Source organism: Ambystoma mexicanum, chromosome 2q (assembly GCF_040938575.1).
Source record: "Ambystoma mexicanum isolate Mex_15411 chromosome 2q, UKY_AmexF1_1, whole genome shotgun sequence".
NCBI lineage: Eukaryota > Metazoa > Chordata > Amphibia > Caudata > Ambystomatidae > Ambystoma > Ambystoma mexicanum.
In genome coordinates this window covers 73,798,081-73,812,520 of record NC_090924.1, presented here as the reverse complement: position 1 = coordinate 73,812,520, position 14,440 = coordinate 73,798,081, and the positions used below count along the sequence as shown (strand labels likewise).

The following is a 14,440-nucleotide window of genomic DNA, read 5'->3' as shown; positions in this document are numbered from 1 at the left end:
AATAGCTAATGTCCATTGGTTCTGCAGGTGATAAGGTGGGACAAGATAAGGAGGCTAGATATCTTTACAGTCCATAGGTACAACAGCGGATTTAGATCTGCTTTTGTGTGACTGTTCTTACTTTTCAAAGCTCTCTACTGCTTCCAGACTTAACGAGCACGCTCTCAAGGGCAAGTATTGGAGTGTCGCTGCCATTTCCTGATTTAACTGTCTCAATTAGCAGGGTCAGGGTCTTCAGCTTGCTCTCAAGTGAGGGCTGTGATTCTCATTTAGGACTGATGTGTTTTATGAGGAGTACTGGTCCTGGAGTGCAGGATGGTGTTTCTGTCACAGTGAGTGCCCACTGTTGTGCTTGCTGAACTCAGTGTACGTTTGTTGGGCCAGCTCTAGAGTTGGCAACTGAAACTGTCTTATGTACCTCTATTGCAAGGTTGGCAGGGAGACTCTGAACTGCTCCAGGGTCAGTTTGTCCTTTATTTCCTCTGCTCTCTTCGCTCCATCTACTTCTCATTAAGGAACATGATCAGGTATCTGTTGGGGACTCCCTTGTGGTTAAAGGTTGACATATATTAGAGCTTGACAGTGGTGCTCAAAGTCCCCTCCAAACCTCTTAAGAATTCCTTGTGTAAAGGTGTCATATTCAGTTCTCGTTTGCCATTAAGGACCTGGTATGCCACATATAGTTTTCCCTTGAGTAGGAGGGCAAGATAGTGGGCCAGTTGGGCAGCCTCTACTATTATCTTGAAGTTATAAAAAAACAAGTCTTCTCTTCAACGTACTTCTGAAGAGGAGAAACTAGTGATCCTGTAGCCCTGTTTATCATATTTCAGAGGAGAGCCACCAATGAGCCCAGCCAATGTAAGCATTCCTAAGATTTTGATTGATACAAACACCTATTGTTCCTTTTGTTATCTTTCCACTGTGGCGATATACAACAGGGCACTATGGATGATGGGTGAGCATAGTTGCATTTGGTGTTGCCTTCTGACTTTCAAATGGGATTTGAGGACCTAGTTGTTTTCACTCCAATTTGGTTTCCCAGACCGTAGAGTCTTGAGGTCGTATGTGTCCTCATTGTCAGTAACTATATGATTCAGTGTATCCCTCACCTCTAATCTGAAGGAGGCCCTGGATGATCCTGTCAGAGTGGAAGGTTGGGTACATGCCCTTAAGATCTGGTCAGTGTGGAAACTGCTGAGGATTCCAAAATCAGCCTGTCCGAGTCATATTCGACTACGGAAGCATGAACGGTGGATTGGAGACCACTGTCTAGGCAGATCTGGTGTTCCCAGAAAAGGTAAACAACCTGCACCTTGTCGAAAACACTTGTATTCGCAGTGATGTGAATGTATAGTCAAAGGCCTGGCTGAAGTTTAAAGTTGGAATGGATCAGTGCAAGGCTGAAATAGTAGTACTAACAGGTTGGCCCCAGAAAGGGGACAGTAACTGATTGTGACCCTTTTCCTGGTCTTGGTAATGGTTGTGGATAGGCTAGTATCCAGACTGGTAGACAACCTGATTTCCAATATGGGTTAATATTGGGTTGTGTTAGGGTGGTGGATGGGGTTGGTGGTGGCTTCTGGATTGGCTAACCAGTCTAAACCTTTTCATTTCTACTTCTGACACCAAATTTCAGGTCAGACACCCGAGATCAAGAAGGACATCAAGATCACATACTGTTCAATATTTTTATTTCGGGGTTATATACATTTAATGGGCCAACGAAAAAATGAAACTGGGAACTCCCATTATAAATAATGACAATGGCTAGTATGGTCGCTGAGAATATCTGGCTTGTCTTCCATGTGCAGGTAGCCTGGCCTTCAGGCCCTTGGAGCTAATGCCAAAGTCATTAGAACCTTCCTTTTCTTTGGCATGTGGGCTTAAAAGGTACCTGGTCCCTGTTAAATTGATGGATATTGGTTTAGACTTTCTAGGGTCTCCAACTCCTTGACCGTTTTGTATGAGGTCTGCGGAGCAGATGAGCCATTGGCCATAGCCAGCAAGTAGAGCTAGAGAAGGGCCTGTACAGTGGGCTGAGCATACCCTCAACTACTGCTGCTTTACCTTTATGAGCTGACAGTACCTCGTTGACCCACCTCTCTTTTCTCCTGCCGCTGATTGGCACTTCAGAAGGCCAGTATGACTGGCAGGAACCTTTGTATTCTTGCTGGCTAGGCCCTGGTCATCCTTACCCTTCTTCACTCCTTGACCTTCTCCAGCTTTCCCATTAAACCCTCTTTCTCTGTTACAACTCTTAAGGCTTGCATCCACGCATCTTTCTCACACAAGCATTTTACCTGCTCCTCCTGCTGAACCCTCTCCTCCACCCCTTGGAGCTGCCGTCTTCGCTGTCGCACAAGCCTCTCTAGCCTTGTCTCTTTCTCAGTTGTTCACACCTATCACTTCAACTTTTTTCTTCCTGTCACCATCTCTTGGCAGCCCATGACTGACAGATGTTTCCACTACCTCCTTCCCTGCTGCACCACTTTCTGTTCCCACTAGCCTTATCGGATTACCACCTCGGGTTACCGCCAGCCTCGTAATGAGGCCCATTTCTGTTCTCTGTTTCAGTCCCTGGTTGGGAAGTCACTGGTTTGAAACATTATATCTCCGAAGAAATTTTTACAATGCAACCTGGATCTAATGAATGGAAAGGTTTTTGCTTAAATGCAGCTTTTTCTACACTGTAGCTGGAGGTTCGCTTAAAGCGAGCTGCAGGCTCTCTCAGTTGGGGAGGTGGTGCTTTATCATTACCTTGCAGGTTATTCCACGGATTTTGATTAGGGATTACCCTTTAAGGGTCAAACATCAGCTGGTTGCAGTTGATGAAATTGATGACTGCTACGCAAGGCCACTTGTTAAGAGCCTGTTTGCTCCACCTGATACGCTTGGCTACTTTGGGTACTGTGATACATCCAGCTCATGGGAGTCATGCAGTATCAGAGAATAAATAACACATAATGGGTCAAACGCTAGATTGTGTCATGCTGCATTTGAGGAGGACAGGGTTTGCATGCTCCTACCTGGATGGAGAAGTACACGCAGATCCAGGCAAATTGGAGGATCCTCAAACTGCAGAAGCCAATGTGCACATTCCTCATGATTTCTCAAAGTGAGCATTGAGGCCTATGGTGAAAAACAGGTTCCAGCAGGTGCAGTATCATACCAGTGAGATGGATAATAAAAAAATTAAAAAAGCAGAGTAAAGCAAGATAGAGGAAGACAATCACAACGTGTGTCTAGGCTGGCAGAATTAGAACCACTCTTATGTTGCTACGGTCTGTAAAGGAGACCAAGGCCACAGATTGGCAGAATCTAAGATGGAGAGCCAAGCGATGTTGTGATGTGTGCGGAATGTAGTGTCAAGCCACTGCCTGCAGTTTCCATAGGGCAAGTAAAGCGACATCCTGGAGCATCTAAGATGGACAGCCATATCATTCTGTTCAATATTGACCGGGCCGATATGGCCAATTTGTTTAGGTAGTGGGAAATCCAAATAGTGATCAGGTTGTGTCTCAATGTGTCAAGCCATGTCTTGCAGTGCCAGAGATCAAGAACTAAACTCCTATCACTTGATGCTACGATACAAAAGCAGAAGGCTGAGCATTTGGCATCAGGAATTGCAAGTCAGGATCTGGGATCTAGGATCTGAGTCGAGGCCAATTTATCTTTGTTGAAAGAGCTAAAGTGCCATCCACCGGTGCATGAGATTAATCCATCTTTAATCGACTGACACTTGCGATGAAGAATCAAGCCTTTGTCAGCTAATGCCGACACTGGTGACAGTTGGTTTCTGAGGAAGGGGACCACGTTGTGGGAAGTATTCAACTTTTGTGAAAATCCACGCAATTGTCATTTGGTATGTGTGATGGAGATCCATGCCATGATCAGAGTGTGTCTCACAGCCGCATCAATAGTGTGGCAATCTGGAAGAAAAAACACAAATGGCTATATTTTATTTTTCGCAGCATAATGACCAGGAAAAAAAAAAAATAAACAGACGAGAGGCCTCAATATCCACAACATCAACAATTCACAAATGTCACTTGTTTTTGGTGGGAGAGAAAATCATGATCTGGCCTTCTGTTAATTCCCACCCCCACCAAAGCCATATTATATTTTGCTTTAAGCAATTATGTACAAGTGCTACCTATCACCAACATACACAGACCTCATATTTCTGATTGATATTGAGGCAACCCAAGTTTTACTAAGCAGAAGCACCTAATGGTCGGCCGAAGACAACATAACTGGGTTGTATTGGGCATCTTTATATTACCTAGATATATAGGGCCTCATGCCAGATACTTAAGAACTGATGACACTTTCTTTAGCACTCTAACAGTAGGTATTATATTATCAGATTTGGTGCATCTCACTTTTGACTCCTCGGAACAATAAAGTAAAGGGCTGAGTTTGTCAGGCTGGGATTGGAATCTAAATCCTTCAGGTTGAGCATAGATGTCTGAAGTGAACACTTAATTTACTTAAGCAATAAGCCCCGAGATGCGCGGGCATTACTGAGTCAGGTAAAGCCCCGGGGCCCATAGTTCCTTAATGAAGGCCCCGGGGCTTTACCTGACTCGGTAATGACCCTGTGTCAAGGGGCTTATTGCTGTTAGTACCCCAGCCCGCAAGACCGGGGTACTAAGAACAATGTTTTGATGTTCCAAAACGCTCTTGCGTTTTGTAACAGAAATAAAAAGTTAAAAACTATAGCAGCCGGGGAAGGGAAAACGGAGTCTGTTTTCCCTTTCCATGGTGGCCATTCAAAAAATAGTAAAAATGTAAACAAAAAAATGGCCACCATGGAAAGGAGAGAAGAGACTACACGTAGTCCCCCTTCCTTTCTATGAGGGCCTGTCATGGATTGGGAGCGGACACCCCAGCGCGTTCGCTCCTGAAAAAGGACCAAAAAGCAGGTAAGTGAGGTTGGAAAGGGGGGGAGGGGATTCTTTGGATTGTGGGGGGGGGACTGGGAAAAAACAATTACCTGAATCCCCGTCAGGGGATGATAGCAGCCTCCAGCCGTGTGGTGGCTCCGAGCGGAGATTGCTCTGTTCCGAGCGTCCTCTTTGGTTGAGGGGATGCCACCCCCACTCCCCCACTGGGGACAAAGGAAAGGAACGCCAGAGAGGGATTCCCGGTCGAGTAGAGCCCTGGCGAGGGCCAATCAGATTTCATGTCACAATCTGATTGTCCCTCGGAGGGTACTAATATATTATGCAGACCAGACCTCTCATAGAAACCTTTCACTGCAAAACCTATGAGGATGGACAGTGAGGCATACTATTGAATTGTCATGATGTGAAGCTTTCACATTAGACTGTGCTCCTCCTCCCTGGCCGGTCCCGCTGATAGCAAGGCATCATGTTTTGTTTTTGGGAAGACAGTCCCTGTGAAGCAAATAGTTTGCAATTGAGAAGGCTGCTAATATATTTGTGAGCATAAAGATGTTCTGCTGTTGTGGACAAGAAAGCTTCCGCTCCTTGTGGTGAGCCATCACGCCTCACTAGCCTTCCTTGGACAACGCCAAGAAATCTCTTGTGCTAACGTGCTCCATAACTGAGCCGATGACTTCCAAAATACACTAGGGTGGCACAGTGTTTTTACCATATAGAGTGGGTAGCCTACCTGGGGTGTTCCTCACTTTGTGAAGAGTCTCTGCACCCTGTCGCAAATTACAGAAAATATGATATAATTACTTTTCCTATGGAGCCTCACCAACTTTGTGTGCTCCGTATCCCCAAGGTGAAGGCTTCCATTTTATGCCCCAGCTGAGAATCTGAAAACTTAATTGCCCTGCTAGCAATAATCAATTGTAACATGTTTTCTTTGAGAGCATTCAATTCTAAGGACAAAAACGGCTGTGTGCGTTTAGAAATGATTCAAGTGTAATATGTTTTCTTCCATTTATGGCAGGTTGCACACACCGTTTAAAGATACATATGATCTTTCCAGGACAACGAGTGTCTGCAGGCGGATTTATAATATGTGTCTGTAAACAGTCCCCCCTGCCATAAAATAACAAACACCTGTTGCAATTGCAAAAACGGAGCAGGCAAATCCTTCCCTGTCAAAGTAGCAGGCCTTTGGAACAATCTTCCGGGCCAGATAAGGATGGAAACCAACTATCAACGCTTTCGAAAACAATTGAAAACTTACATCTTTAAGTAAAACATATAAATCTTTCTGGCCCAGTCCGATATCCTATATATATCTGTCTTGTGTTTTGTGTTAGTTACCCGTCACTTGTTTCTCGTGTGCCTGTTCCTGCGCCCCGAAGCTTGCGAGCTACCGGCGCAATATAAATAAATAAATAAATAAATAAATAAATAAATTGAATAATGCCAGACAGCAGTGTCATAAAATGGTAGCAATTCACCTTGGAAGTGCCGAGCCCGGTAAGTTGGTGATACTCTGTAGAAAAAAATATTGTAACATGCTTGCTGTAATTTGTGACAGGGTGCAGGCACTGTTTAAGGATATGGTACACAGTGAGCACAACGTTATCCAGTCCAACAATCTCAAATGAGTCACCCACATAGCTACAATAACTAGCTGCAGAATGAGCGTTGTTATCCAGTGCTTTATTATCCAGAATGCTTGATTAACCGGGACCTGTCCTGGCCGGTAACAGTGGCATGTTAATGTTAAAGGTATTAGTCCCGCGCACCGTCACCAGCGGACTTTGTCCCCAGGCGCTCAGGCGAATCTGCAAACAAGAAGGCGGGCGGGGTTAATTGGGTGAAGAGGGAGTTGGACATTGAGAAAGGTGATGCCTTGTTGGCAGCTTCAGTTCGGTTTTCACTGTGTGCTGGGCTTGGGTTTGAATATCAGATCGATGTCAGTCCTCGTGTGCTGTTGGTGCGAGTTATGTGTTGCTTGTCTGGTGTTGCGGCACGCTGGGTGATTGGACATCGAAAGTCCCGCTCACAGGGAATTCGAGATGGCATATCGCCAGTAAATAAAGCAGAAGTCCAGGAAGCTTTGTTATCCAGACTGTGTGCGCCATTCTCTGCCATCCGGAATGCAAATATCCTGTTATCCAGCACCTTTGATTCACCAAGTGGGCTGGATAACAAAAAGTTTACTTTATTTAAATTTAATAAATAAGCGTTAATTAGAGCTGACCTTAGCCTTCAATAGTACATGCATAAGAAAGGGCATTAAATATGCTAATTTTGTAATTCTGATATGTTTAAGTGCACCTCCAGTACCGCAAGCCATCATAGTTTTTAAAGTTGTGCATGAACCTCGAAGATCATATAATCAGCACTACTTCTCGGACTCTACTTGGGGATAAGTGTAATTAACACAGGGGAAATCAGTGTTGACCTCCTCTGAACCAATCAAAATTCTCAGAATGCAGTCAATAATACTGTAATTGACTGCAATCCAATCACTGATTTCAGAAGCCGACAGTGAAACTGCAGAGAACATTTGTTGCATTCAAGAAATAGAAAATCAATCTCCCAGCACAGTTTCTTTCAACAAACAATCCCTCTCTGCATCTTTTTTCGATGCACATTCAACGCGAGAAGCAACATCCAAATGAATGCACCAAAGTGAAAGCTAAAACATGGAACAATGCTTTCACTTTCATATAGAGAAAATGTTCTTTTACATTACAACCAATGCATGCTCATGTTAAAACCTTTACGGTTCCACCAACCTTATAATTTAAATGTGTACCATACCAAGACAAACTTTTTATGCAAATACTACAAAACACATTTAATTTACTAAGACTTTTTTGTCCATTATTTACCCGCTATTAAACTAACTTTTTTTTTTACTTTAGAACAACTCCAATACCTATAGAACTATTACTGCAGTGCACCAATAAACTTACAGATCTTGTGAGAGATGATTATCACTTGTTGTAGTGGCCCTTTGCCAACTGATGCCCATCTCCAAGGTGCTTAAATTAACTTGAGGTTGGTCATTAACAGTGATAATGAACTGGTTTATAAGCTTTAAGGTTCAGGAAAGTCAGCTGCATCTCAGGACACTCTGGAAAGATAGGGCAGGGGTCTGGTCACTCCACTCTCAAAGATGGCCTCCTGCTCTCCACCATAGAACCCAGTCAGCTTTGAGGCCTTCCTAGAGATAGACAGCTCCACCCATATGCCCTATCAGCGAACTCCTCTGGTGTCTCCTCACAGCTGTCAGATGGTAAGTTTCAGCAGCCTTCCTGATGTTCTTTCTCTTGTCTGTCTGTTCCTGTTTTTCTCCTTTCTCTGTGTCCCCTGTCCTTGTGCAGTACCCCTTAAATAGCAGAGATGACACCACTAATTTTACAATCTTGTGTAAGTACCCTGCAATAATCCCTGCCACTAGAATTTGACAGTTACCCTTCTCTCTCTGCCCAAACTCAGCCTCCAAGTCAGGATTGGTTTAGGGGTCTCGAGTGACACATGGCAATACCCATTTGTCACCATCCTTTGTTGTCTTTTCAACTTTTTGGCAAAAACTAGTTATGGATCACAACTTCATAATTTTACTAGCAACTGTCAAACTAAACCTATTTTCTGTTTTAGCTAATCATGGGGAATTAGATAAGCCGACCTCCAAATCTGTATCATATAGCACGGCCATATGACACCTTTCTGCTGTTTCCATAAAAAGCACAAAAGTTATTCCTAAATCTAAGTCCATATTGGTAACTGTTTCGCCCTGTGTAGATACTACCTACTACGTAGTCCAACCAGCCCTAGTGTTCGCTGGTGTGATGCCTACAATCGAGGTGTAGATGTCCTCACCCTTTCCTCACTCACTACTTTCTGAAAGTCTAAAAGTCAAGTGCGCACTTATTGGTGGTCGGTTAATATCTTTAATCTTACCGCCTCCAATATATGTGTTTTATTAATACTGCTTAATCGACCTATAGGTCGTGTAATGGTTAAAATCAGTATACATCTAATATTTCAATCTATTTTTCTATTATATTAAGTTGGAAATGATGATTTCTAAGTCAAGCCCTTTCATCAAAGTATGGTGGGTCACGGAGTTTGGGTCATCAGCCCCAAAACTTCTTATAATAGTCAACCGGTTTCAGCAGTTCTAATAATTGGCTGCTTTCTTCAGGACAAGTAATGCTAATACGGCATTCTGAGTAAAAAGTATCATTTCTTTTCAGGTCTCCACTTCATGGGTGCTTGGAGGATATCTTTGGGTTTCCTACGGGCATGCTGGTTTTCTTCCCGGGCCCTGTGGGGTTAAAAAATGGACAGATGGGGCATCATCAGTCTTTGAGTGCTGCTATAGGCTTGTATTTAGTACAGGGAAAAGAGAGGGATGGGAGCCCATGTTTGTCTTGGTAGTTTCTACCTAACCTGTGTTCACCTGTGACTCCCTATTTATTCATCTGTCAAGGGTATTCTTGTCCTTGCTTGATCCTGATCTTATGTATCCTCTATGCTTTTTGCTGCAGTTGAGTCATTCTCTCTCGAGTGGTATTTAGGGCTAGATAGATTGTGCATTACTCTCATAATCCCTACCCTTAGTGCAATCTATCTTCAAAGATTGCTCATAGGTTATAGGAAAGCCTACATTACCTGTTGCTTGTGAGGGTTCTCTTTGTAGTCTGCGCTTCTATGATGGAGTGTTCCAGGCTTCTAAGTGCTTGGGTCCCTGGATATCCTATAACAGGAACCCTAATGCGTCAGTTCTCTGAATTGAGGCTGGGCTGTCAATGTTGTTCTGGCTTATTCCAAAAGATTCCCTTCCTGTTACATTAAAGCGTCCACACATGTATAATACACAGTCACGCCATGTTAAAATGTGGGGTACAGTGTTCTTTCGTCAAAAGCACCTGATGTAGTGCATAACCTTTCATTGAAATCAGCTCGGGTTAAATCTTATTTGTGTACCCTTAGTCCCTGTGACCAGAGTGTAAGGACTATGTAAGTATTTTGCAAGGCGTCACGCTGGATCATCTTACCTACTCGACGCTGTTCCTCGTATTTCCTCCTGTGATTTCTGTGTTGATCGGTCGTGGCCGCCATCTTGTTTCACAGCCGTATTTGCACGAAACTGATGCGGTTACGTGACACAGTGGCTCCGTGATGCACGTACTCCCAAGTTTTTTTGCTTATTCAGGAGCTGCAGAGTTCCCTAATTACTATAAAGGTAACCAAGACGAAAGTGACGCCTTTCTACCATAAGTCACCGCTAATTTATAAATGTTGTAATTACGGAATCTCCCAGAGGATCATGGGAGTTGTAGTGTCTACAGCGGCACTGGGTTTTGTTCTATGTTGCCTGTATAACCCTGATCCTAACTTCTTACGGAGCTTTAATGTGCTCTAATCACTGTCCATGCCCCAATAGGCAAAGAAAAGCGGGGAGCAATAGCGCCATACGGATTTTATATATAGAGGCTACAATGGCTGTTGGGGAATCTTGGGAGTTGTAGTTCTAAGAGATAGGGCTGTGTACTGGTCTCATTAGTTTGTGGTTATGTGGAGGTCGGAGTGATGTTCAACGGTCAGGATGCACCTACTCAAAAGTCCAGGGGCACCCTCAATGTGTCATGGGGCTATATATTCTATTTAGTTCTTCTCAGTGCTAGTACACATGACATGCTATGTGAGGCAAGTCCACTCAGGTAGCTGGTTGCCACAATGGATCCCTTTAGTGGTCGAATCTTATTGGATTAATTTGACACCATGGTGGTATATGGTGCCCCATCCGTGCTCACCTCCTAGGATGTTAGGTTCACTGCACTGCTAATGCTTGCCAGCAAATGTCCTCATTCAGGCCAATCCTATGGCTCTGGAGTCTAAAAATCCACATCTGTTCTCTTCTCAATAGGAGCACAGCTATGTTCCCACCTCTTCTTGGTATCATCACTTTCTCTAGTATTGTGCATGTCATTTCGTTTTCTTTAGTGTCCCTTCATCATGTAGTGTTCCACAAGTGGGGCTGTGCGTCTTTTGGTCCTGATATTGGATCTGTGTTCGCATATCTGGGTTTTTATGGCCCTTGTCGCCATTCCAATGTATCTCTTGTTGCATGGGCATTGGATGAGATACACCACATTAGTAGTGTTGCAATTAGTAAAAGTCCTCTGTCCCCATGGATATTTCCAGCCTATGTCAAGAGAGCAGTCGTATGTTTAGTGAATTGGCATACCGAGCAGTTAGGTTGCATGCCGTAATGACGTTGATGTGTTCCAGAGAGTGGACATCTCTGTTGGTTTCTTTGCTTCTTTGTATGTGTGTACCAAATTGTCCCTTAAATTCTTTCTCCTTTTAATTGCGAAAAGGGGCGTGGATAGGTTATCTTCTGCATTCAGTATATGCCAAGCCTTTTTTCTTTCTTTCTTAAGGCGATTTATCACTGGTGAGTGACTGAAAACAGCTGTAATGACGTCATTGTCACGACCCCTGCCCTAGGCCAGGATTGCCAGACCAGGTGGACTGCTTCTAGTCCCATCCGGCCCTCAAGGGCCTTGACATTTTCCCCCAGACTCTCTTGGAGTCAGACCTGGCGCCTTTGGCGCCAGGCTCATGTGCCAAAGCAGTAATTTGGGCTCATAAGGGCATTGCGCAACAACATGGATGCTTCCACATGGCTCAGTTCTTGAACTGAACCATGCGGTCTAGCATTTTGGGTGTGGCAGGCCCAGAGACACCTGGGATGCCTGCAAGCTATATAAGCCACGGCCGGACTCCAGCACATGCTTCGCGTTACTTTGCAATCCAGCAACGTGACGCTCATCGTGTTCAGCTGCATATGCAAACCTCGGAAGAACAGCATCTGAAAAACAAAAGGACATTGTGAAAAGCAGCAGCTTACCTGTGATTCCACCGCAAGCTGCCCTCCCCTCCTGCAACCATCATCCAAGGTACACCGAGCCGCCCGGATCGTTGAATCTGCAAAAGGAGAGAAAAGGACATTAGACATTTTGCAATTGTGACGGCAGCTTACCTCACGAGTCGCCCATCGACTAGCATCGCCTTGGGACTTCTTGCTCCAGGTGAGCACCGCAACCTATGAACAAAAAACAGCAGGTTAGGAAAGGCAAGGCATCATAGCGCTGCGCATAGCGCCTACTTACCGCATCAAGGCGCTCTCAAGACACCATCACCTGTCGGCGAGTCCCAATTCAGCCAACGTTCCAAAGCGAACTTCCGCGCATCTAAGGAGAGAGAAAGACATTATTTAAATCCAAGAAAGGCATACGTATAACAGTAATAAGACCTACCTGAAAGACTCTAAAGGGCTTGCATCAGTGAAGTAACTAGATCGCACTCTCCCACAAAGGACAACGCGCCCCTGCCAAGAAGGCAGGACGGAGAGCATGCCAAAACCTATAACAAGGTGAGGAAAGGTCCGGGGAGGGGCTGCGGGCATTCGGGGTGTTGGGAGGCTCTTACCCCAGTTGCCCAGTCTTGAACATTGCCCACCTGTTTTCCAGGCAGAACTTCTCTGCTGATTATACCTGGGAGCGGCTGAGAAGGGCACCAGAGTCCCCACAGCTGGGTGGCGTCGCTGTGGATACCAGGTGAGCATAACAGTAATCTCCTCTCTCTTTCTTCCCATGTTGTGTGAATGTAACTTCCCTTGGTACGTTTCTTGCCCTCTTTCGTGCTTGTTTGATGATCTTATTGGGATAGTTTCTTTCCTTCAGGTTAGCTGGTAGTCTTTCCGCATGTTTGTCATATTCGGTTCTGGTTGTGTAGTTTCTTCTGAACCAAAGGAACTGTCCAAAGGGGAGGTTCTCTTTGAGGGACCTTTGGTGGAAGTTGCTATATTCTAAGAGAGAGTGTCTGTCTGTCGCCTTTTGGAACACCGTTGTTTCAAAAGTGTGCCCTGTCCTGGTGATTTTTAAGTCAAGAAAGGTGGCTTCGGTTTTGCTTGCCTCATGGGAAAACCTCAGGAATGGATTCAGCTTGTTCACCCATCTGATGAAGTTTCCTAATATTGCTTAATCTCCCTCAAAGAGCATAAGGATGCCATTGATGTATCAACGCCAACTCAAAATGTTCTTTGAGTATGAGTTGGTCTCAGGGTAGATGTATTTTCCTTCGAAGTCGGCGACATATAAGTTCACCAATGTTGGAGCAAATGTTGCGCCCATTGCTGCCCCGGCAATTTGTTCATAGTAGCTCTCCTCTTTAAGGAAGTAGTTTTTCATTAATGCGATCTCTGCCAGTTGCACAATGAGGGAGATGGGCATGTCTAGAGATCCTGTTTTTGCCTGTAGAACTTTTTCTATAACTGTTCAGGGTCTCGCCTTGTGGAATCCTAGAGTACAAGGATTCTATGTCCATAGTTACAATAAAGGTGTCTAGATTATCCAGGGTGAGGTTCTCCAAATATATTAGAACCGCTGTGGTATCTTTAGTATAGGATCGCATTTTACAAACCTCATTTTGCAAAAAGAAGTCTGTGAATTGTGAGAAAGGTTCCACTAAAAGGATTGATTGTGGCAACCAGCTACCTGAGTGGACTCACCTCGCATTACACGTCATGTGTACTAGCACTGACAAGAACTATATAGAATATATAGGATATATAGTTCCACGACACATTGAGGGTGCCCCTGGACTTTTGATTAGGTGCATCCTGACCATGGAACATCACTCCGGCCTCCGGCCTCCACATAACCACAAACTAACGAGACCAGTACACATCCCCGTCTCTTGGAACTAGAACTCCCAAGATTCCCCAAGAGTCGTTGTAGCCTCTATATGTAAAATCCGTATGGCGCTATTGCTCCCCGCTTTTCTTTGCCTTTTGGGGCATGGACAGTGATTAGAGCACATTATAGCTCCGTAATAAGTTAGGATCCGGGGCATACAGGCAACACGGAACGAGAACCCAGTCCCGCTGTGGACACCACAACTCCCATGATCCTCTGGGAGATTCCGTAATTACAACATTTATAAATTAGCAGTGACTTATGGTAGAAAGGCGGCACTTTCGCCTTGGTTGCCATTATAGTAATTAGGGAACTCTGCAGCTCCTAAATAAGCAAAAATACTTGAGAGTACATGCATCACAGAGCCATTGGGTCACGTGACACATCAGTTTCATGCAAATACGGCTGTGAAACAAGATGGCCCCCGCGACCGATCAACACAGAAATCACAGGAGGAAATACGAGGAATGGCGTCGAGTAGGTAAGATGATCCAGCGTGACACCTTGCAAAATAGTTACATAGTCCTTACACTCTGGTCACAGGGACTAAGGGTACAAAAATAAGATTCAACCCGAGCTGATTACAATGAAAGGTTACGCACTACATCAGGTTTGTTTGTTTGTTTGTTTATTTATTTATATTGCGCACCAGACCCTTAGGTTACCGGGCGCAGCAACAAGTATATGCGAAGCTTACAATGTTACAATGTTGTATAAATGAATTTACAGTATTACACAATATTACACAAATTACTAGAATGTACAAATAAACAATTGCCGTAT

The 14,440-nt window shown here is 44.4% G+C and overlaps 1 protein-coding gene across 3 annotated transcripts in view; it reads right to left on the bottom strand.

Annotated features, from left to right (window-relative positions):
- The window catches only part of LOC138569156 (glucagon receptor-like), a 698,697-nt gene that overhangs the window by 190,678 nt on the left and 493,579 nt on the right, over positions 1-14,440 (bottom strand). For all 3 annotated transcript variants that reach the window (XM_069646870.1, XM_069646869.1, XM_069646871.1), the window contains one exon: positions 3,027-3,929. In XM_069646870.1, coding sequence (XP_069502971.1) covers positions 3,027-3,104 — 78 coding nt within the window. In that variant the 5' untranslated portion in view covers positions 3,105-3,929. The remainder of the gene's footprint in view (positions 1-3,026; positions 3,930-14,440) is intronic.